Source organism: Harmonia axyridis, chromosome 1 (genome assembly GCF_914767665.1).
Source record: "Harmonia axyridis chromosome 1, icHarAxyr1.1, whole genome shotgun sequence".
NCBI classification, from domain to species: Eukaryota; Metazoa; Arthropoda; class Insecta; order Coleoptera; family Coccinellidae; genus Harmonia; species Harmonia axyridis.
This window is the reverse complement of record NC_059501.1, coordinates 24,466,422-24,488,057: the sequence shown is the minus strand read 5'-3', so window position 1 is coordinate 24,488,057 and position 21,636 is coordinate 24,466,422. Positions and strand designations below refer to the sequence as shown.

At 31.3% G+C, this 21,636-nt stretch overlaps 5 protein-coding genes, 3 long non-coding RNA genes and 1 pseudogene across 13 annotated transcripts in view; 4 read left to right on the top strand and 5 right to left on the bottom strand.

Annotated features, from left to right (window-relative positions):
* Window positions 1–3,267, top strand: part of LOC123674423 (neurexin-3) — a 238,420-nt gene extending 235,153 nt beyond the window's left edge. The window contains exons 25-27 of the transcript XR_006746660.1: window positions 1,190–1,357; window positions 1,408–1,491; window positions 3,058–3,267. The gene's annotated coding sequence lies outside the window, so the exon portion shown is untranslated. The remainder of the gene's footprint in view (window positions 1–1,189; window positions 1,358–1,407; window positions 1,492–3,057) is intronic.
* On the bottom strand, window positions 1,487–5,769 carry LOC123674449 (probable Dol-P-Man:Man(7)GlcNAc(2)-PP-Dol alpha-1,6-mannosyltransferase). 3 transcript variants are annotated; one of them, XM_045609296.1, is made up of 8 exons: window positions 5,435–5,645; window positions 5,243–5,375; window positions 4,981–5,154; window positions 4,776–4,929; window positions 4,576–4,720; window positions 4,257–4,483; window positions 3,957–4,202; window positions 1,487–3,236 (listed from the first exon to the last, which is right to left on the bottom strand). In XM_045609296.1, the coding sequence occupies exons 1-8, from the start codon at window positions 5,558–5,560 to the stop codon at window positions 1,535–1,537; spliced, it is 2,907 nt and encodes a 968-aa protein (XP_045465252.1). In that variant the 5' UTR covers window positions 5,561–5,645; the 3' UTR covers window positions 1,487–1,534. The 3 variants fall into 3 exon arrangements, with proteins under 3 accessions (XP_045465252.1, XP_045465263.1, XP_045465274.1); XM_045609307.1 differs by lacking the exons at window positions 5,243–5,375; window positions 5,435–5,645 and adding an exon at window positions 5,663–5,769; XM_045609318.1 differs by lacking the exon at window positions 5,243–5,375 and having other exon boundaries at window positions 5,435–5,573.
* An 818-nt stretch (window positions 5,770–6,587) lies between these two features.
* On the top strand, window positions 6,588–10,141 carry LOC123674457 (lipoamide acyltransferase component of branched-chain alpha-keto acid dehydrogenase complex, mitochondrial). 2 transcript variants are annotated; one of them, XM_045609330.1, is made up of 2 exons: window positions 6,588–6,804; window positions 8,368–10,141. In XM_045609330.1, the coding sequence occupies exons 1-2, from the start codon at window positions 6,754–6,756 to the stop codon at window positions 9,634–9,636; spliced, it is 1,320 nt and encodes a 439-aa protein (XP_045465286.1). In that variant the 5' UTR covers window positions 6,588–6,753; the 3' UTR covers window positions 9,637–10,141. The 2 variants fall into 2 exon arrangements, with proteins under 2 accessions (XP_045465286.1, XP_045465292.1); XM_045609336.1 differs by lacking the exon at window positions 6,588–6,804 and adding an exon at window positions 8,174–8,311.
* Window positions 10,142–10,318: 177 nt separating this feature from the next.
* Window positions 10,319–12,318, bottom strand: LOC123674468 (leucine-rich repeat protein 1-like). Its single transcript, XM_045609349.1, has one exon. The coding sequence runs from the start codon at window positions 12,183–12,185 to the stop codon at window positions 10,923–10,925; it is 1,263 nt and encodes a 420-aa protein (XP_045465305.1). The 5' UTR covers window positions 12,186–12,318; the 3' UTR covers window positions 10,319–10,922.
* A 702-nt stretch (window positions 12,319–13,020) lies between these two features.
* On the top strand, window positions 13,021–15,974 carry LOC123681410 (annotated as a pseudogene).
* Window positions 15,975–16,057: 83 nt separating this feature from the next.
* Window positions 16,058–17,780, bottom strand: LOC123688586. 3 transcript variants are annotated; one of them, XR_006750071.1, is made up of 3 exons: window positions 17,581–17,767; window positions 16,484–16,587; window positions 16,058–16,400 (listed from the first exon to the last, which is right to left on the bottom strand). XR_006750071.1 is itself a non-coding variant. In XM_045627173.1 (3 exons), exons 1-3 carry the CDS (start codon window positions 17,755–17,757, stop codon window positions 16,306–16,308), a joined length of 303 nt encoding a protein of 100 aa, XP_045483129.1. In that variant the 5' UTR covers window positions 17,758–17,780; the 3' UTR covers window positions 16,058–16,305. The 3 variants fall into 3 exon arrangements, 1 of the variants encoding a protein (XP_045483129.1); XR_006750072.1 differs by lacking the exon at window positions 17,581–17,767 and adding an exon at window positions 16,826–17,110; XM_045627173.1 differs by having other exon boundaries at window positions 17,654–17,780.
* A 175-nt stretch (window positions 17,781–17,955) lies between these two features.
* LOC123689080 lies at window positions 17,956–18,404 on the top strand. Its single transcript, XR_006750169.1, has 2 exons — window positions 17,956–18,058; window positions 18,121–18,404. It is a non-coding gene; the product is annotated as an uncharacterized LOC123689080 (long non-coding RNA).
* LOC123689078 lies at window positions 18,295–19,471 on the bottom strand. The gene is made up of 3 exons (XR_006750167.1): window positions 19,243–19,471; window positions 18,674–19,191; window positions 18,295–18,610 (listed from the first exon to the last, which is right to left on the bottom strand). It is a non-coding gene; the product is annotated as an uncharacterized LOC123689078 (long non-coding RNA).
* A 58-nt stretch (window positions 19,472–19,529) lies between these two features.
* On the bottom strand, window positions 19,530–20,022 carry LOC123689079. The gene is made up of 2 exons (XR_006750168.1): window positions 19,886–20,022; window positions 19,530–19,828 (listed from the first exon to the last, which is right to left on the bottom strand). It is a non-coding gene; the product is annotated as an uncharacterized LOC123689079 (long non-coding RNA).
* Between the last annotated feature and the right edge of the window lie 1,614 nt (window positions 20,023–21,636).

The window sequence follows — 21,636 nt, the reverse complement described above, 5'->3', positions numbered from 1 at the left end:
TGTTTTCAAGCGTGGTTTGATAATGCCCAAAATCGAAGAAGAGTAGTCACGTTGGCAAAGTCACGAAGGGGCACAAAAGAAGTTCAAGATCGACGTCTAAGACTTATAGCCATTAGAGACCGATTTGAGATAACTCTTTCTTTGGCTGATGAGTGGTTAGTAGATCATGGCCATCCTGTATAACTGTCCGAACGGTTTACCACCGGATAAGGTCTTTTGAACTGCAGCATCTGCAGAATTATCGACTCCATGTTGTGTAACCTCTGACGGTTGAGCATCGCCGGCAACGATTACAGTGGTACAGAGGATGATCGATTCTTCTTGGATGCACATGATGGCCGAAGAAGGGTTAGACGAAGTCGGGGAGAAAGACGTGATACCTATGTTTGATATTGGGGTGCTATTGCACATGCAAGTAGGTCACCTTTAGTCTTCATTCGAGGTAACATGATAGCGCTGCGTTACCTTCAAGGAATAGTGGATCCATATGTTCTCCCTTACCTTAACCGGCAGGAGAATCCAATATTTCAGCAATATAATGCCCGAGTTCATGTTGCCAGAGTTAGTTTGAAATTTTTCGAAGCAACCCATGTGAATCTTTTGCCATGGCCGTCCAGATCCCCCGATCTTTCGCCCATAAAGCATACCTATTTGGGACATCATGGGCTTGGAAATTCACCACAGCATTGCAGTTTCTTTGTTAGGTGGTATAGATTCGTTTAAAGTTAATTGCATCGCCTTTATTCGATATTGTGGTGCAAAATTTATTACGTTTTATTTCCACAAATCTGATTGTTTTCAAAAAATTGTCTATATTTTCATCGCTTCGGCGCATGAAATTCCAATCAAAAAAAGTATCACTCTAATCAAACACAACTTCAACAAGAAACTTTCAAAAATCTTTTTAAAACAGACTATTCAAAAAAATACTGATATCTCCACTATCGCCAGGAGTGGGAAGATGAATGAGAAAAGAGGCTAGTTGTGACAACTAAACGACAAAATTATGTTTAAGAATCCCTTTGATCAACTTTATTATTTATACCTACCTACCAAAAATGAAAGAAACATCTTAAATATAACTAGATGTCCTTAGTTCGAGAACAATCATTAAAATATTTTCGCTGTTACTAGATAAACTCATTTTAATGTTTTTTATTATATTTAATCCGTTTTTTATTTATTACAGCTCAAAAAATCATCACTTTGTATGGAAGGCGGCTCTATGAATGAAATTTTAGCTTTAAATAATGAGAAATATGCGCGAAAATTCATGAACCAAACAGATAAAATTACAAAAATTTTAATTAATCATCAAGATTGGATTAAAAATGAATCAGTTTTTTGGCAATGGATGGTAAATAGAAAAATATTTTTTTTTCTCAAAATTAAAAGAGAACTTTGTAGGTTTCAGTTCTGCATCCAACAGAAAAGGAAAAAAAAATAACTAAGACTAGAAGAATTAGCTACACAAATAACAAGAAAAAACAAGTAATCATTTATTGTTCCAACAAATATTTTTTACATAGGGCCATCACTCATTACTATGAATTTCAATGGTATCAACAATATCATCAATTATATTCATAATATCTTCGATCTTTTCTTGAGCCTCTCTTATTTTATCTCTTTTATTCAAATTCGCAACTATGATTTGTTTTTTACTCTTCTCGATGTTCATATCTATTTCTACATCTTGTGTTTCGATATCTTCATTTTGGACAGGAGCTGGTATTTTGGAAGGAGCATTTTTTTGTTTCTCAATAACTTCAACTAATTTCTTAGTTTTCACATTATCTCTGGCACTCATTAGTTTTCCAGTCTTCTCAGTTACCTTTTCATCAATTGTTTTAATCAGTTCATCAATTATCGTCTTTTGTAATTTTTCTTTGATTAAATCCTTATTTGCAATATTTGGGTTATTCTCAATTATTTCCATTATCTGCAACTGAATTTTATTTATTTCTTCTTTTTGTACAGTATTTTCATCTTCAGTAATCTTATTCTTTTCAATTTTAGTGTTTCCTTCATTTGTATGCTCTGTAGTTATTTCCTCATCATCAAACTTTTTCCTACGGTATTTTTGTATTAATTTTTTCAAATTTTGTTTGACTTGTTGCTTATTCTCCGCCGATTTTTCTGCTTCTATAGAAAAAACTTTATTCTTGGGCTTCGATCTGAAAGAATTACTTTTCTTCAGTGAAAAATTTAACTTTTCTCTTGTTAAAGTCTTTGGAATTTTTATCTGCACATTTTCGTCTTCTGAAAATTGAGTTTTCACTTCCATCTCCTTTGAAATATCAACAGTTTTCTCATGTAGATGAGAAGATTTGGATGCCTTCCTCAATAGAATATCTTCTTCATCAATTTCTTCAGTGGTGTCATATGTTTCTACAATTTTTGTCTGCACTTCTTTTGGTTCAACTTCCTTCAAATCCTTTTTATATATTTCATTGTCTTCAATTTCCGATTTTGATAGTGTTTTAGCCTTCCAAGAAATATCTTCAACTTCATTTTCTTCCTCAATAGTTTTTCCATTCATTTGATCTACTTTCTTCTCTTTTATTACATCTTCAACAAAAGGCTTCTTTTTTTGAGAAATTTTTGGCTTCTTAATTTGATTTTTCTCTTCAGTAGACTGATCCAATCCATCCTCCAGTTTCTTTGTATATTTCGAAATGTTTTCCTTATCCATTTCCCTCTTTTCCCCAATATCTTTTTTTACCTTTTTAGGGGTCTCAACAGTTTCAAATTGTTCAACCAAACTCTTGTCAACTATTTCTGCATTTAATTTCAACTCATTCTCAGATGATTCAATAACATTCAATTCCATACTAGCAGTATCATCAGTCGCAATTTTCTCTTCCTGTGAATTACCCGAATTATCTTCAAATGAAGTCAGCTGTTTCTCTAAAATTGCTGAACTAGTTTGTTTTTCTTCAGATAGTGATTCTTTCTGATCATCATCTTCATAGAAATGACGCATTTGTAACATTTCTTTAAAATTTGATTTACGTTTCAGAATAAATAAAACAGGTTTTGTTCTAATCTTTACAGGTGGTACAGTCAAATAATTGAAGGATACCTGATGGAAAGCTTCTATCGCATCTATAACATCATGTGTAAAAGTATAAGGCTTTAAATTTGGGGAAAACTTGCTTTTTGCTTCAGCAATGATATGTGTAAATTCGTACATGTCTTGACAACCAGGAAGTAAGTTCTCTTTCTTTGAATAGCTGTGATTGGATAAATAAACTGTCAATAAAATGTTTTATAATTAGAGCTCAGAAAACACTAAGTTGACATAAGCCATGGACTGATACATACATTTTTTTTAACTCAAGTTTCAAACAAGAAATTGGTACGTTTTTATTTTAATTTAAATGTATCATAGGGTAATAATAAATGTATCATAGGGTAATCATAAATGTATCAGTGTGTTTCATTCACATCAATAGAATGATGATGAATTTCATGAAGGACTTTCTATGTCCAACAGATTCAATTGATGAATTTTGGAATAGTTATCAATAGTACTACAGTATTAGGTTTTACAACTGATTTTGATCCTTTGAAAAAAGACCCCCTGAAATGATCACAGTTTACGTTTTGTGTAGAATCTAATAAAAAAATGAAAAATCCGTCCGTCCCCTGTCTCTTGTGGTCGGTACGCCATCCAAAGCTTTTCTCAGAAGCTATAAAAATATAAATTTATAATCTACATCCATCATACCTTTCAGTGTTTGGAAGCTATAAAAATATTCGTATTAAATTTTTTATAAAAATGAACGCCACATCAATTATATTTTCATTACTAAATAAAATTCACCGTTTAACACAGATTAAAATAAAAACGTATCCCTATTATTATTCTCACTCATCTCTACCTGATTGCAGTATGAAAGCTAATTAGATAATCCTCTATTCAAATAAGCTCAATGAATTAATAAACTTACATCCAATTGTCATTTATCTGGGTAAATCTAGATACTCCTGTCTGAGCAGCCAAGTTTGATATGTGCACGCTGACATTTAATTCATCTCTAGCTGAGCGATGTAGATGCGAAATAGCGGTTCCCCCAGGATAATTTGTCCCAGAAACACATAAGAGAAATAAAGTGAATAAAACGTTAATGCAAAGGTGGCCTGCGACACCTAAAGATAAAAGGTACTGAAAAAAAGATTTGTTTCGATTTTCCCACCTGAAAAAAATACAATTTAGAAGAAGAAAAATTCAACAAAAACCAGTAACTCACAGTCTAAAACAGGCAGTGGCTACAGCTATATTTAGTACAGGAAAGACATAAATTATAAACCTCAACTCTTTATGAGGCAGGAACGAATACAGCAATACAAAAAGGAGAGCTGGCAGAACTATCTTTCTAACTCTGTCATCTAGATACAAACCTATTGGTAAAAGGAGAAGCGAGGCAGCCATTCCTCTAGGTATTGCTGAGTAAAAATACCATAAAAAAGGTGATGTCTAGTCTAGAGTTGAGGATTATATAATTTATATCATGTTTATAGACATTCATATTGCAAACACAATAGACCTCATTCACTTCAAAAGGATACTCCATAATCTGAACTTTTATTCAATATTGTGTTAAACCACAAAACTTCTCCTTCAGGCCACAAAGGCCTATTCCAAAATATTGAATCAATCACAACAGATAATCCTAAGAATCCTAAGCCTACAGGTATACCTGTTTGGAATAATCTTCAAAAAGTTCCAAAAGTTATTATCTATGAAGCTAAAAGGAAAATATACTTACTGTTTTATGGTGATCCTTTTACAATAAAGATCATATAATAATAAAATACCCAAGAATAGAACCAACTCAACTCTAAAAATTATAATTGCAGCTCCAGAGAATAATATAAAATTTTTGCCATCATTTTTTAACCAACTGTTCAATGCCAATAAAACTAAAAAAATAAATGGCAATTTTTGTCCTAACAACATTTTCTTTTAGTCACCTAAAGGTAGGGCAAATATATTTGGAAGTGGCCGACTCAAGTAAAACATGAAATGGCTTTGTGTCACAGTGATTGCAACAAACCATTGCATCCATACTTTTCCAAATAATTTTTCTAATGTCTTACATAAAATGTTGAAGCTTATGAGAACACATAAGGCTAAAGTTCCTCGAACTGCAAACAAAATATTTGGAGTTTTAAGCATACCACAAAAAAAAATCAATGTCAAGTGCCCAAAAATCATAATTTCATCAATAATTACCTATGTATTGAGACCAAAATTTGCTAAGATTCAAAAGTTGAAAAATTGTTACGAAGGGAGAAGCTAAAAAGGACACAAACAATGGACCGATGAAAGTTCTAGGTACAACACCGGGAAAATCGTGATGATCGTACTGAAAATAAATTTCTCATATCCAAAACCTCAACTTGTAACATTAGACAGACTGCTTACTTGGGAAAAATTGAATCTATGGAAGAGAATATCGTGCATTGCCTGAAGATTAAAACTTTCCTCCACTTTGGTGAACGGGCAATACACCAAATGTGCAGCTGCAATTATAGACAATATTTGCAGCATTTTTCAATTTTCTCATCTCATTATTGAAATTCAGATCAAATTTGGAAAATCTAACCTAAATATACAAAAATAGACTTAACCTATTTCAAAACTGCAGCATACCATAGAAAATAATTATTTTATATAATGGCATCACGTTCAAACGACTGCACCAAATTGGATTTTCCTTTTTTTGTTGTGTTCATTACTGTCATAAGAAGTTTATACGACAAAATATTTTCGAAAAAATCGTACGGAAAAAAAGGCTTTCCTTTTTCTTCTTCAGAGTGAAGAATCATAGAGTATAATTTGACACTTCGAAGGATGTATTTTAGGTTGCCTGACAGAAAGTATATGCTTGAATTGAAACCAAAATGATTTTTTCTTATTTTTAGTATGAGTGTTATTTCATTTCATATTATATATTGTCCAATTTTTTTTAATTAGTTACAACACCCATGCAAAGCCAGGTCAGGCTGTCTAGTAATATAATAAATACAATAATATTTAATAACGAGACAAGTACCATTTTCAAATTCATTTCATTCCTAGGACTCAGCATGGTCCTAGAAGAGTCAAGATAAAAAACATTAATAAAATATATTGTATGTCCTACAGCCTTCACAAAACTATAAAATGGTGCAACTATTGCACCATTAAATATGATCCATTCACCGACATGTTGAGACTTGTGCGCCGGGGTTTAGAATCAACTACCTACTTATTACATCGAGTTATTAATTTTTTTGGATCGTCGACAAGGTAAAATATAACTGAAAAAGATTTTGAGTTATGCATGCTTATTTTTTCGAATTAGGCAGGTTTTTTCAAGGAGATTTTCGAGTTAACGAGAGTCGACTATATATCTAAATTTTCAATGTTACGCCAATGTACGCACATGTTGGTAACAAGTTTCTCATGCTAATTGAAATCATTTCAACGACTGAGGAATTTTGACATCCGATAAAATTGGTATCCATGAATGTGGCATATTCGATTCGAACTCAAATAAAACTAGAAACTATGACGTATTTTAATGAGCAATAATTCTGTTATTTTATATCTCTTATATACTGAATAAACATTTCGATTGTTACTTCACTGATTTGAATATAAGATTAGGAGAGGTTATCAGCTCCGTATATTATACCTAGTTGTTGTCATAAATAAAGAAACCAGTTGATTCTGTTGAATATTCTGAAATAATTGTAGTTATGGCTTTCGTTTGTAGAACACATTACCTAAGTAATAATATTTCGAAACAGGTAAGTAGTGAAACAAAAAATAATAATACGAGGGTATAGAAGAGAATATAGAAAATAATTCTTTGCGATATGTAAAATTTCTCCGAGTTTGTAGATAAAAAAAGGATAAGTAAAAGAGAAATTTAATGTTTACATTATATGCAGTTTCCGAAATAGTTGTGTGAGTAGACTCTATAATAAGCCAAGATGTACTTATACAGGGTGTTTATGAATATTTGCGAAAAAATTTAGGTGGTGATTCCTTGTCAAAAAATAGGATGGGTCATTCATAGAAACTTTTTTTCTTAGTTACAGCCCCCCAAAATAGTTCTTGATGTTTTTCTTAAAAACCAAGAAATTCACGAAAATGAAATTAAGATTATTACATCTTATGCGAGCAAGAAGGCATTCAACAAAATTTTTGGTAGTGTTCGTCTTCGATTCCAAGGGGTAGAAAAGGCCACCCCTCATTCATGTTTCGCAATATTTATATTTTACAATAAGAAAATCAATTTTGGTTAGACTGATAAATTCTTTACAATTTACTGATCATCTCTTGAAATTTTTTTTAAAAATTCACAGTTTTTGAGAAAAATAAATTATCACGCCTGAGTTGTGAAGGCGGAATTATTTTCGACCTTAAATTTATACAATAGGCGGATGTCAAAACGATATTTTTATTGAGAACTGGTACAAATATAAAAGAAATGTAGCAAAAAAAAATGATGAACTTTTCACAAATTAAAAACTACTTTCTCTGGTGCCATCTTTAGGTGGCTGAAAATAAGCAGAGGGAGGCTCAAGACACACCCTATTTTTTGGCAAGGAATCGCGCCCTAAATTTTTTCGCAACTATTCATATACACCCTGTATACCCGATCATCCGTTAGCTAACAAAAACTTTAGGGTGGGGGGCTGTAGCATTTTGTGTTGGTGTTGATTAGTTACACAGATTTCAATACATATACAAATTAAATTCCATTCGGTATTTTCTTTATACATATATATTTTTTATAGTGTGAAGCGATCAACAAGGAATTTTATATGAAACTTGAAATTATACATATTATTATATTTATATTTCTCTTTATTTTCTGAGTTTAAAGGTTCAATCTAAACTCTTATTTGTATAAATAATAAAAATAATAACAATACGCAGAATATTAACCTCTATTGGATCCGTTAGCAAGGAAATATAGAGGCCTTTTTCCTTTATTATTTTTGAATTTTCTATGGTTCTACTGATGTAATCAGCTTTAAATTTCGCACGGAATTTAAAAATTCTAATTTTATTTTATATCTACATTCCAAATCTCGTCGGTTTTGTGGTATCGAAAAAACTTATTTGATCTTCATCTTGAAATAGTTATTTCAGATCAATTGTTATATTTTCATTTCTTGTTGGTTTTTATTTTCTAGGAGATCAAAATCTCCCATTAAACTTAAAGGCGGAATTCCAGATACGAACCTATTCCTTCAAAATGTCAAGTTTCTAGGTCTTTCCTATTCGAGAGTTATCGTGTTTACGGTTGGAAAGGACAGAATCGAATGATTAAATTATTTATCAATACTTTTCTTTTTCAGGTTGATTTTTTTATGAGACATATAAAAGAATTTCATCAATCAGCATGTGCTTTAGGTAACATCATTCCATTCAATTTATCGGATATCGGAGAAGGAATAACAGAAGTGGCGGTTAAAGAATGGTTCATTAAGGAAGGAGATAAAGTATCTCAATTTGACAACATATGTGAAGTACAGAGTGACAAAGCATCAGTTACTATAACAAGCAGATATGACGGTGTAATAAAAAAAATTCATTACAATATTGATCAAACTGCATATGTAGGAAAACCACTTGTGGATATCGAAGTAGAAGCTACCTCACCATCCATACATGAGGAGACCAAAGAGAACTTTCAACATGCTGAAAAGGAAATTGAATTAGAAAAAGAAAATAATGTTAAAATAGATCAATATGAAAATGATTATTCACAATGCATTCCTTCAGTAAGAAGATTGGCTAGACAGTATAAAATAGATTTGCGGAACGTAAAAGGCACTGGCAAAAATTCCCGTATTTTAAAGGAAGATATTTTGCGTTTTCTAGACAAACCTCAAGAAACCGATCATAAAGAAATTAACAAAAATCCCTATTCAGAAGAGGAAATTATAAAATTAAAAGGTTTTCAGAAAGCAATGTTCCAGACGATGACAGCATCCTTAAATATTCCACATTTCAACTACAGTGAAGAGATAAAAATAACAAAATTATACAAATTGAGGAAAGAATTGAATTCCATTTCAGAACTTGGTGTGAAATTGTCTTATGTACCATTTTTCATTAAAGCTATATCTCTTGCTTTATCTAAATATCCTTCTCTAAACTCTACTATAGATCTTGAAAAGGAAACTATAAAAGTAAAAAAATATCATAACATAGGAATTGCAATGGACACTAAAGTTGGCTTAGCTGTTCCAGTAATCCATGATATTCAAAATAAAAAAATAAACGATATAGCTCAAGAATTGCACCGCTTAATGGAAAAGGGAAAAGATGGAAATTTTGCTATTGATGACCTCAAAAATGGAACATTCACTTTCTCTAATATTGGTGCAATAGGAGGAGTTCATGTATCACCAGTGATTTTAACACCTCAAGTTGGTATAGCTGCTATTGGTGCTATTCAAACTGTGCCTAAATTTGATGAAAACTTGCAAATATATCCAGAACAGGTTTTATATATGTCTGGAGCAGGAGATCATCGAATAATTGATGGGGCCACAATGGCGAATTTCATTAATTTAGTCAAAAAATATATTGAAAATCCTCTTTTATTACTTATGCAATAATCACAATTCGAATATACTAAAAATTTTTTACCTTAAAAAACTTAACAACTAGCTCACAATATAAATCACATATAAAACTGAAACAATTTTCCTTCCGTGGAATACAATATCAAAATGTACGATTAAACTACTCTAAGTATATACAGAATCAAATTTTATAACAAGGCACAGTATTTAATCAATTAGATTTTCAATTCAAGATGAAAAACAACACCTATGAAACATTTTGGAAATGTTATACAATAAATAATTACAAACCTCATTAGAGTGAGTTCTTCCTAACTTTAAAATAGAGATCGAAAAAACCATTACAATATTACATTTATAACACCATTGACATAATGTAATGAATTGTACTTATATATCACAATATTTATGTCATATTATGTAATATAATCATATCATATCATGATTATTTTCATTATGGAAAACACTTAAATTTAAGTAATTTTAAAAATGGTAATTTTGTCATTATTCCTTCTTAATATATACACCCAAATATTCATCATACCTTTTATTTTCATACACTAAAAATGAGCTAATGATTGGTCGTGAATATCCTAATGAATGACCTGACTTATCAAACATTGAAACCGTCAGCAAAAATTATTATATAAATAAATAAAATAATTTCTCTCAATATATACATTTTCACTAAAATTGTCTTTTTCCAAGATTTGTATTAACTTCACAAAGTAAGCAGCAACTCAAATCAAATGATTGCTATAAAATATAATTTGCTTTTGAAACAGTACAGATAAATGCAGCTAGCTGAAGAAATCTTCAAACCAGTATGACAATCATACTAAAATCTTGCGGCATCTTTTTTAGGTTTATTATGCTATACGTATATATTGAATAAAGTCCATGTTATCTGATAGAGGAAATTTATTTTATAAGATAGCAGTTATTAAAATCGTACATTGGATACCAAAAAACCAATAAATATTATAAAAGGTACATAGTTTGAAAATTGTGAATTTTAACAAAATTTGAAGCCTAACTATTCCATAGAGGTAAACTCTTTTGTTCTTAAAATCATACATTGGATATCAAAAATTCATTAATATTAAAATAATGAGTTCAAAACTGTGAATTCCCGTGAAATCTGGAGGATAACTATGTGGGGAAAATAAAGAAGAAAACAAATGAAAAATGAAATAAAAAAGTGAATTCATTTTTATGTTCATAAATAAATTTGGAATACTCAATATTTGACTAATACAGTGCGAAGAGAATTAATGAATAACAAAATAAATCATAACTTAATCCAAATCTACCGCGTCCTATCTAACCAACTGCACTCGATTTGCATTAGAAATTCTTGCACACTTATGGGAACAAAAGTAACAATCCACTTTCGCGTAGAGTCCACTAACCGGATTTGTGATAACAGCATCAGAAATACACCCCAAATTGAAATTGATACATTTGAATGAGTACACTTTGAAGCATGGTTTACCGCAAGTGCAATATTTTGCTTCAGAATCCAGGTAAAATACTACTGTGGCTGGGATAATTGATGCATCATACCTTAATCCCAATTCTAAGACTCTTTGAGAGGACAATTCTTTCAGTGATCCTGCTCCAGTAATTCTTGAAAGTAAGAGTTGATCCTTAGATGACAGCACATTCAAAGATTTGAATTTATTATTGGTTACATTGAGCTCCACTAGTTTCAAACATTTAATACTACCAGGCAATTTTTCTATTGCATTCTCATTAATTTTTAATGACTTCAATCTCCTCAGACACCCAATACCATTAGGAATCTCTTTCAAATTATTACCACTAACATCTAATGTGTGAAGGTTTTTCAGTTTAATAATATGTACAGGTAAAAACATCAGTTTATTATCTGCCAAATTGAGAGAAACTAGAGTATCACATAAATTGCCACTAAGCCATTTCCAATCCTTCAACGAGCTTTTGTAAAAATGATTTTTAGAAATATCAAGTACTTTCAAATTTTTCATTAGACTAAAAGCTTCTGGGATCATTGATATATTGTTATCACTAAGATTCAAAACTTTAAGTTTTGTCAGCTTCATTATTCCTAAATCTAGTCCTAGTCTCCTTATTCCTTCAATTGTTAAGCTTTCTAGAGTAGGTGGAAATCCTTTAGTAGGATATTCTGATCTATTGTTTATGACTAATTTAGTAGGTGCAACAAATATAGGAGTTACACTTAGTGACATACTTTTCGGAAGAAGTTTTGGGTTTCCAGTCTTTGTAATAATACCATGCAATAGACGGATAAATGGCTTCAACAAAATTACAGATGCTTGAATGTAGATATCATGAGGAGGGTTTTTGAATTGTATAGTTACTTTACCTTCATTTAAAAAAGAGGTATGAGCTTTCAGAAAATTCTCCTCTAAATCATACTTGGTTCCATGCGGATTTTTGCTATTAAATATAATCAAGCAATGTTTGTCTGCCTTTGGATGTTTACAAATTGCCACTGTAGAACTTATTGGTTTTTTCGACTGTTTCCCATTGGAGGATAAACATCTATCCTGTATGGACAGAGTACATGGAAGCCTCATGGTGTTTCTTCTCAGAACTGATGAAATACTCTTCTAAAGATATAAATTAACATTTGTTAAAAATTCTTTTCTTTTGTCAAATTTGAACATTGATTCACTTCAACCTAAAACAGTTACTAACAGCAAAATCACAGAAAATGATACTCATAGAAAAAGATTCTTCTTATAACTCACCGAAATATAAACGTTACAGCCACAGATGGTTACAGCACAGACTAACTAGTAATCTGTGGTTAAAGATGTCAGAAATGCACGTCACAGAATACTAAATATATTCCTCATCACAGAATACTAAATATATCTCATCTCATCAAATTTTATTCCAAAAAAGATTCAAATGCTTCGATTTAAGAACTTTCAAAAGTGAAATTTTGAAATATTTTTTTCCTTTTCAGTGGGTTCAAATAATTGTTGTCGGAATGATTTCTTAAATTTAATTCCCGATTCAAGGGTAGGGTGCGCCCTTAACAACATTCGTTTTCATTTGTAGGGGTGCGTTCATAAACTTACACAGAAAGTAGAGTAGAGTATGCGCAAGTCTTTACTCAAAACACGTCAGCGTCGTTCAGAAACTTACTCTGACAAATGTCATTTAAACAAGTAAACAAATTTATAGGTTAAATTATATTTGTCATAGACCTAATATTAGGTCTATGATATTTGTATAGTTTATTCAAAGTCACTTGAACTCTTAGAACATTATTAATCTATATTCTTAAATATAAATATTAAATATTCATTAAACATCTATATTCTAAGCTTGAACTAGTCCATAAAAACGCTTGGCCATAGATGTCCCTTTGAAGTGGATATTGCGATCTGCAAAATACCGGGGTTTATCTGAAAGTATTGTTAGCCAATAAATTCACTGGCCCCAAAGGAATTTCTGGAAACTTGGACGAACCTTGTATAATCGAAATATTCATCTTCCTCCAAGTGACTTTGGATATACTATACACAATGATATGATAACATTATTTTATATCTTGAATTGTTGCTATCGTAAATGTATAATATAACAAAAGTAAGAGAAATTGCCGGTCGCTGTAGTCTGTATTTTTCATTGGTTTCTGGTCAGGTCTACTATTATGGTTTCTCTTTCAGTTCGGTCTGCCTACTTTATAGCCGGTAAAGTAAGTTGTACAAACATTTTAGTTGTGTCTTCAAAATATAGTTAATTTATTTTAGCATTATATTTACCATGGATCCTATAGATGAAATTATAAAGTTCTCTTGGGAACTTATGAATGTGAGTGAGTGAACTGATACATTTTGAATAATCGTGTAATATCTTGATACTATTTTTAGATGAGTGAAGGAGAGTCTTCCTGTGAAAATGGCGAGTTGGTAGCCCATGAACTAGCAAATGACCGTGGACAGAAATCTGTGAGAATTGAAAATTATTTGTTCCATACTGTACCCAATCTCACAGCAGAACAATTCAGGATGCATTTCAGAATGAATATAGGTACATTTGAAAAAGTATTTGCAGCTGTTGGTCAAACTTGATGAACATTCACTCAGATGGCAGACCTACTGTTGAGCCAAAAAAACAATTATTGAGTGTTATTTGGCTTCTAGCTACACCTGATTCGTTTAGAGAAGTTTAATGTTTCATTGATTTGTATTGAAGTTGAATATAGAATGGTTGGTATTATAACTGAAAAACATTTTTTAGGTCTGTTGGAGAGAGATTCGATATGGCAAAATCCACTCTTTTCAATTCTTTCATCAGAGTTATCTATGTGCTGAATAATATAGCGCCAATGATAATTAAATGGCCATCGGGAGAATCCTGAAGTGAAGGAGAGTTTTTCACTAACTGGCCTTGATTCATGCCTGGGTATGATAGATGGCAGTTATATACTAATAAAAGGACCCAGAATTTTATGTTTGTCGTAAAAAATTTCACGCAATTTTCTACAAGCAATCTGTGATCACAAGCTTAAGTTCATTGATTTGTAATAAACCCCTTCTTTGGGGGTATATATGTCAATGGAAGAGCGGCTTTCCACTGACTAAAAATGAAAAAGATATGATGTTATTGTGGGTTCGGCCCGTCGCACTAGGGACAGGTCTTTTTGTTGATTTTTCTTTCTTGGGGACAGGATTATATTTCCAGGTTAATCAAACTCAATTGATTCTTTAAAATCAAATATAATAAAGCTAAAAATCAAAGTTCCAATATTCAAAAATTTGTACTATTTGACTCAACGGCCAAAACTTTCAATACAGAAAAATATATCTCAAATGATCCACTAATTATTCATTGAACATTGAATTTGGGAGAATCAGGACTACTCAATAAGACAAAAATAAAAAGAAACCCAAAAGATCGTTAAACTGTTACTTGCCCTTATCCCACGAGGCTAGGTTGGTATACCTAGTTTTAATAAACTCCTTTTCAACTTTTCACACGAGACGTGTAATTCTTTTTTATTCACTTCACCCCCGAATCACGCACTCAAAGCTAATCTATTTCTTTATCAAAACAAAATTGAAACTTTATCAAAAACCCCTATATTTCTACTTCTGAGTCTGACCTAACTCGTATTTCTTAGAGTAAAACAATTTCTTCTCTCTTAAATACTTGAAGTTCCTTGAACTAAATCATCTACTGGATTTTCCTTTTTTATTTAACTCAACCATAAAAAATAGTACTTTTATCTTAAAAAAAAATTGCTTTACTCTAAGTCCGGTTTCGCGACCGACGTAATATTCCCGTTACTATTGACTTCCCTGAGTCCCCGATCGATACTGCCTTATTTTTCTGAGCCATTTTCCCAATTGATCTCTTACAGAGGGGCTTAGTTGAGGCAATTTCATGTTATTTACCAAATATTTTTCCAAAGAATTATTCCGTTCAAATATATTAGATCATCATAACTACGTATTGAACCTTCAAAGACAAATTTAAAAACCGTGTTGACCACTCAATTTATGTGGCATTAATGATCAATATACTTGAGATACAGAACAAAGAAAGTGCTGAAGGATCTAATTATGAATTATCGACAATTCCAACCTCTCACACTGCGTAGAATTTGGTTCGATTTAATTTGGAAGGTTTTACCAATTTCCCATTTATTACAGATTGTTATGCTGGACATCCAGCTTCTATGAATGACTGCGGGATATTTAAGAAGTCAGATATTTATAGAAATATAATATCAAACCCTATTCAATACTTTCCTAATAATGAATATATAAGTGGAGATAAGGCATATCCAATCAGGCATCACTCCTTATATTAATAGAGGGTAATAATTGTGGATGCAAATTAATTTTAATACTAAATTGAATCGGTTAGACAATGTATTGAAAGGAGTTTTGTCTTATTGAAGGGAAGGTTTAGGAGGTTGAAATACTTGGACATGAACAGGACAGACTTGATACCAGCTACCATTCTCGCTTGTTGTGTCCTGCATAATATGTGTATATCTGATGAAGATATATCAGAAGCAATGATTGAAGAAGGTCGGTCAAACAATATTAATGAAGAAGCTATATCTCTACAGTGAGTACCTTTCTCTATGCAAATATTAAATTTTTCAGCATGTTTTTTTTTTCAGGTCACAAGACATAGTTGAGAATACATCTGATGAGGCAGGAATAATGAGAAGAGATTTGCTCATAATCTTTTCTTGCGAACAGGATAATAAAATCATTTAAGATATTTTATTAAAGAATGAAATAGGTACTTTGTAAGACAAAATATTTTTATTTGAGGAGATATAAAATGAAGTTAATAACAATATGGAATAAACTACATACTAATGAAACTATTAACATTTTTAATAAGGAAAAAAAATAAAAATATCACAGTTCATAAGTAAATAATAATTTTTATCTGTATTTAAGAAGATATAAAATGAAGTTGATATTATTATTATATTGAATAAACTACATACTTATGAGAAAATATCAACATTATAAGTAACAAGTATAAATATATGGTAAAAAACATAACAATAACAAGTCTTGAAAATCCAAAATATCACATTTCATAACTTTCAACCTTTTTTAGAATCCACTAGGTTCTTCAATTGCTCTAAGAACTCTCTTTGAAGCGCCATTCTTTCTTGGTGGCGTATGGTGGTATGCGTATTCACCAGAAATGCTAACAGCTCTGAAGTTTTATTTTTTTTTTACTGCCTTCCTCAGCGCTGTTCAAAGTTCTTTTTTTAGTGAGATTAGTGATTTCTAATAAACTTCCTGAAAATATGGTTATATTTGAGTTATGATGCAACAATTTAATCAACTTTCATATAATAAAATTTGCAAAATGGCAAAACTACCTCTGGATGAAGACGCCAATACGACTGGTACCACATTTTCCTCATTTAGATTATCCTTCACAAACAATCTCATTACTTCATCATGTGACTGATTTGTCCAATACCTGTGAAATAGTGAATGAATAAATATTAATTCAGAAGTACCAAAGATTTTGTTCAGTGGAAATGAAAGGACTGTGTGTTGCAATTTGAAAATAAGTTAAATCAATTTTAAGAAAAATTTGTTCTATTTTTCGATGTTTTTATACTTGTTATGAATGTATTAGCTGAAGGCCTCGGTGCAAGTTTTATACAACTGTTCCGAGGTCTGAAATAAATGATTGGAAAAAAATTAATCTTTACAATTCCGCTTTTTTAAATATCTTTATGTTTCAGAGGATAATTTCTGTTCCAATATTTATCACTTCGTATTCCATTTCGTTAAACTTTATTTTATTGCACTTTGCACTTGTTGAATTTTAAACGGAGGTACTACGTCGAGCGCAAGACAAGACTAAGATGCACAGATTACGGATAACATATGATATGATATCCGTAATCTGTGCTAAGATGTCTAAAAACATGGTGAATGCACTCGTCAAATTTTGAATGCAATGACCACAGACTAATATGTGCAATGACATTCGACCAAATTGAAAAATTAGTTTTATTTCGTGGCGGCGCCGCAATGTCATACTTGTCATTTCCGTTGATTTTGATTGAATACATTAATTAAAACCCGATACTGACCAATCAAAAGCGATGTGTAATCGAGTATGATCGTGCAAAGTCGTGAAACAAAACACGAAACGTTTACTGGAATGAATTCAAATATTTGTAATTGAGAGAGTTTATTGGTATTTCAATAACAAGAATTACTTCCATAGATCATAACTATAATAAAAGATATACATATCGGTACATAATGGCACAAACCTTGTAAATAATAAATAACAAGAATCTTAATTTGTTGATAGCGCTACCTACAGTTGACATAACGAAGCTTAACTAATATTCTCAAAATTGGCAAAACAAAAGCTAATCAGTTCATACACCTGGTTTTTAGACATCTTAGACAAGACAGAATAATGACGTCACAATTGTCAAAGTACACTTACCCTACGAATTAGGAGAGTATGCCGAGCTTCCCGTGAGTATGTTTATGAACGCTCACTCAGAGTACAAACTTACCCTACGAACCAGTTGAGTATGCCCATAGAACAAGTATGGCTTTTAGACATCTTAGTTATATGTAAATGTAACATCAAATATGTATGCACGTTCACATAGAACATAATTGACAGGTTACAGTCAAAAGCCTAATCATATGTATGTGAAGCTTTGAATATGCCCTAGGGATGGACAAGGGACAGAAAACTATCGATATATATCGTATCGATATTTTCTGACACTATCGAAATATGTTAGAGTAAAAATATCGATATATATCCACAGACTAACTAATCTAGTACTAGTACTAGTAATCTGTGATATATCGCTGTAATATTTTAGTGTGGGAAAATTTTTTGAATTCAATTAGCGATTCAAGTTCATCTCCAAGCCACCTATCGGAAGAAACTGTAATATCGGCTTAAGGTACGGTAGGAGTGAAAGCTTTGACGGCGTGCATTTTTGCATTTTAAATTTTTATATTTTAGTGTTCGAGGAGTTATAAGAGTTGTGTTCTAGAGTTTCATCATTTATCTAATATTTATTTCAACATTATGGATAGTGATTACTGCCCTAAAATAACGAAATCAAAGGTGTTTTGTTGTGTTTATGGATGCAACAGTAGAGCAAACAGAGAACCCGTTTCATTTAATAAGTGGAAATAGAATAACTGGAATTTTATTTCAAAAAATATATTAATTTTTCAATTATTCATTACAAATATGGTGTAACATTTTCTCAATATAGTTTTTTTTCAAAGAAGTTAACATATTATATGTGTATTCTTCATCAAAGGGCACCTTAATTTCAATTAATGAATTATTGCTTGAAAAATAAATAATAAAGTGGCAAATGTCTAAATTTAGGATTGCAATTCCCACCTGCACCTGTGCAAAGTATTTATGTTTTTTTTCAGTTCATAATTATTATTCTCTTTTATAATATATTTACAATTCCCCAAGTCAGAGGCTTGCTTTGCTGAAATATAAAGATATATTTTTTTTAATATTATTTTCAAGATGTTGATGAAGAATTTGTTACCTTTGAATGGACACTTTATTTCTAAAAGACCATAGGGCTTGCCATTCTTTAACAAAATTCCGTCAGCAGAATATGCCAGCCATGGTTCACTTCTACATATCACAAGACCTATTTTTTGTATAGAAAACCCTGAAACCTTTTCGGGCCATTGGCTCGCATTTAATGCTATGTTTTGTATAGATATTCGAAAAATGCTTGGGAAAAAAATATTTACTACATTTCTCTTCCCAATCATTTTTCGAAAAAGTATATAAGTCGTAGCATCGTGAGCCAGTAATCTATACTTCCTTTCTTCTTCCCATTGACCTCTATCTTGCATTGTCGATACACATATATCAATACTGTCAAACATAGTTAACTTATTGTATTTTCTGATACATTGAGTGCATCTAAAATTAATTTCAGACCCAAAATTGTAAAAATTCTGCATGAAAATGGAATTTTCTGCATTTCTGATAATGGTTCCATATATTTTCATGCAAGATCCTTCCACATTCGGAACCTTACATAACCTAGTCCTGAAAATCACTCATTACAGTATTACATACGACATGAAAGTTATTACCTACTTATGAATTGCAATGCTCCATGAAGGCAATCTGGCAATTAAAATATTTCTAATATCTTCTCTTCTTCATCTTGAGATGTTATCAAGGGTCTTTTTGGGACTTTGTCCTTAAGGCAGGGTATTTTTAGAAGAGGTAGTGCTTTATATTTATTTCCAGTCTCTTTTTTTTTTGTTTTTCCACCAGCATTTGATATCAGTGCTTGAAATATTTTCCAATTTGAGGAGGTAGTTCTGAAATGATAAAAACCAAAGGAAAAGCAAAAAACCAACAATTATATTGTGTCTATATTATTGTTCAATTGGAAGTCCTGATTCAGACATAAAATAAATAAAAATTATACAACCTGGTAAAATGTAAGAGTAGAGCTGATATATGTTTACATCTGCCTCCTAATCCAGCCTTACAAGAACAGCTGAAAGCTGATATTGTTGCAGTTTCTTTAGTTGTTATTATTTTTCCTCTGATTTCATGAGGATCTGCTGAAAGGGCTGAAGTCTGCAAGCATAAGCCGAACAATTCTAAGCATAATACTAATACTTTTACCTATATTCCCACACATAATTACATGCATTCAAGACCGCTCCTCCTAAAATGTTTGTTTTTTAGATAATGGACGATTATTCTTAAATTAGAATGAATTCACCTTCTATCACATTCCTATTATTTCGAGTTGCTTTCAAATACCGGAAATATTCAGTTAAACTGAGGAATACACTATTTTCTTTGTCCATCATATTTCTTTCTTCACAAATAACACTCAAAATATTTTTGTTTACAAATTTATTCGCTAGTTAAGTAATTTTTTTTATATTTCCAGATTAATGAACACTCAAAATGCCCTTCCAGTATAAGAAGAAAGATTCAACAAGGAACAGGAGTAATTTGAATTTATCAGTGATAACAAATGCTTTAGATGATATTGACAAAGGAAAATCTATTAGAGGTGCTGCTCTGGAGTATGGAATAGATAGAAATACATTGCGAAATTATCTCAGGGATAGACAAAAATGAACTAAAATAAATGAACTAGGAAGCCAGTTCAAAACTTCCCAAATATTCTCAATAGAAGAAGAAAAGAAACTCGTAAACTATCTTCTGACTTGCAGTAAGATGAATTATGGGTTGACTAGAAAAGAGGCTCAGAAAAAAAATTTAAAATGGAAATAACAAAGGCTAAAACAAAGAAAAAAACTGTCAAAAGACAAATTTTACAGTCAAGTGACAGTGAAAGTAGTCCTGAAGAAGAACTCGAGTATGATGATAGCTCTGATGGCTTATATGACGTAGATGATTGGTATTGTTTTTTATGTGGGACAGACGAGAAGATAACCATGCGAATGTGCGCTGTTTGTGAAAGCTGAAAAAGCATGCTGAAGAGGGCGCTGCCTACCCTTGAATCGGGAATAAAGTTTTTCTATCATAGAGGAGAATAATAAGATTCAGTTGAAAACGACATATTTAGTAGTTTTCAATATTTCGCATTATGGTTCCGACCACACGAAACATATTTTGATCAGGATTAGTCGAAAATCCAGATTTTTAATAGTTATATTTTCGATATGCAGAATTTCAGTTTTGCGATTCTACATTTCGATATTTAGGTATTTCAGAGTTTCAAATTCGATATTTTCAATATGTCGCATTATGATTCATCGTGACCAGATTCAGTTGAAAACACATTTAGTAATTTGAAATGAAGTACGTACTTCAGTTCTGAAATTCTACATATCGAAAAAACTTTATATTTACTTGAAAGTGTGAAATTCGATATTTTTTAATATTTTACATTATGATTTTGACCACACGAAACATATTATGCTCTAGTTCCATTAGACGAAAATCCAGATTCAGTTGGAAACATCATATTTAGTAGTTTTGCATATTTTCAATATGTAGAATTTCTGAAAAAATATCGATATTTATTGCCCATCCCTAATATGCCCCTAACAGATGTTATATCTGATAGCATAGGCGGCTCCTAAATATTTTGCCGTGATTTTTTCAACACTAAAGAAATAACAATAACATAATGTTATATAATTGATTTTTACAAAATAATATTGATTGAGATTTCTTTAGACTGAATCACATTATTCCTAGGAGGACTTACATTATTCATTCTTACTTAGTATTATCTTTGTAGTCCTATAATAGTTGTACGAATTGTCCTGTTCTAGCTGAAGCAGGTTCTAAACCACCAACTTTTGAAGAAAACAAACAAAATGTATCTCTACATATATATATATTATTCAACATAAAACAATTACTTTGTAATGGCTACATACTTCCTATAGCATAATTTTTGAAATTCAACGTTTCAAAAGTTCATATGCTGTTTCAATAGACATTCCCGTTGATATCAGTAACAACAGACAAGTTGTTCCAAACAGAAGC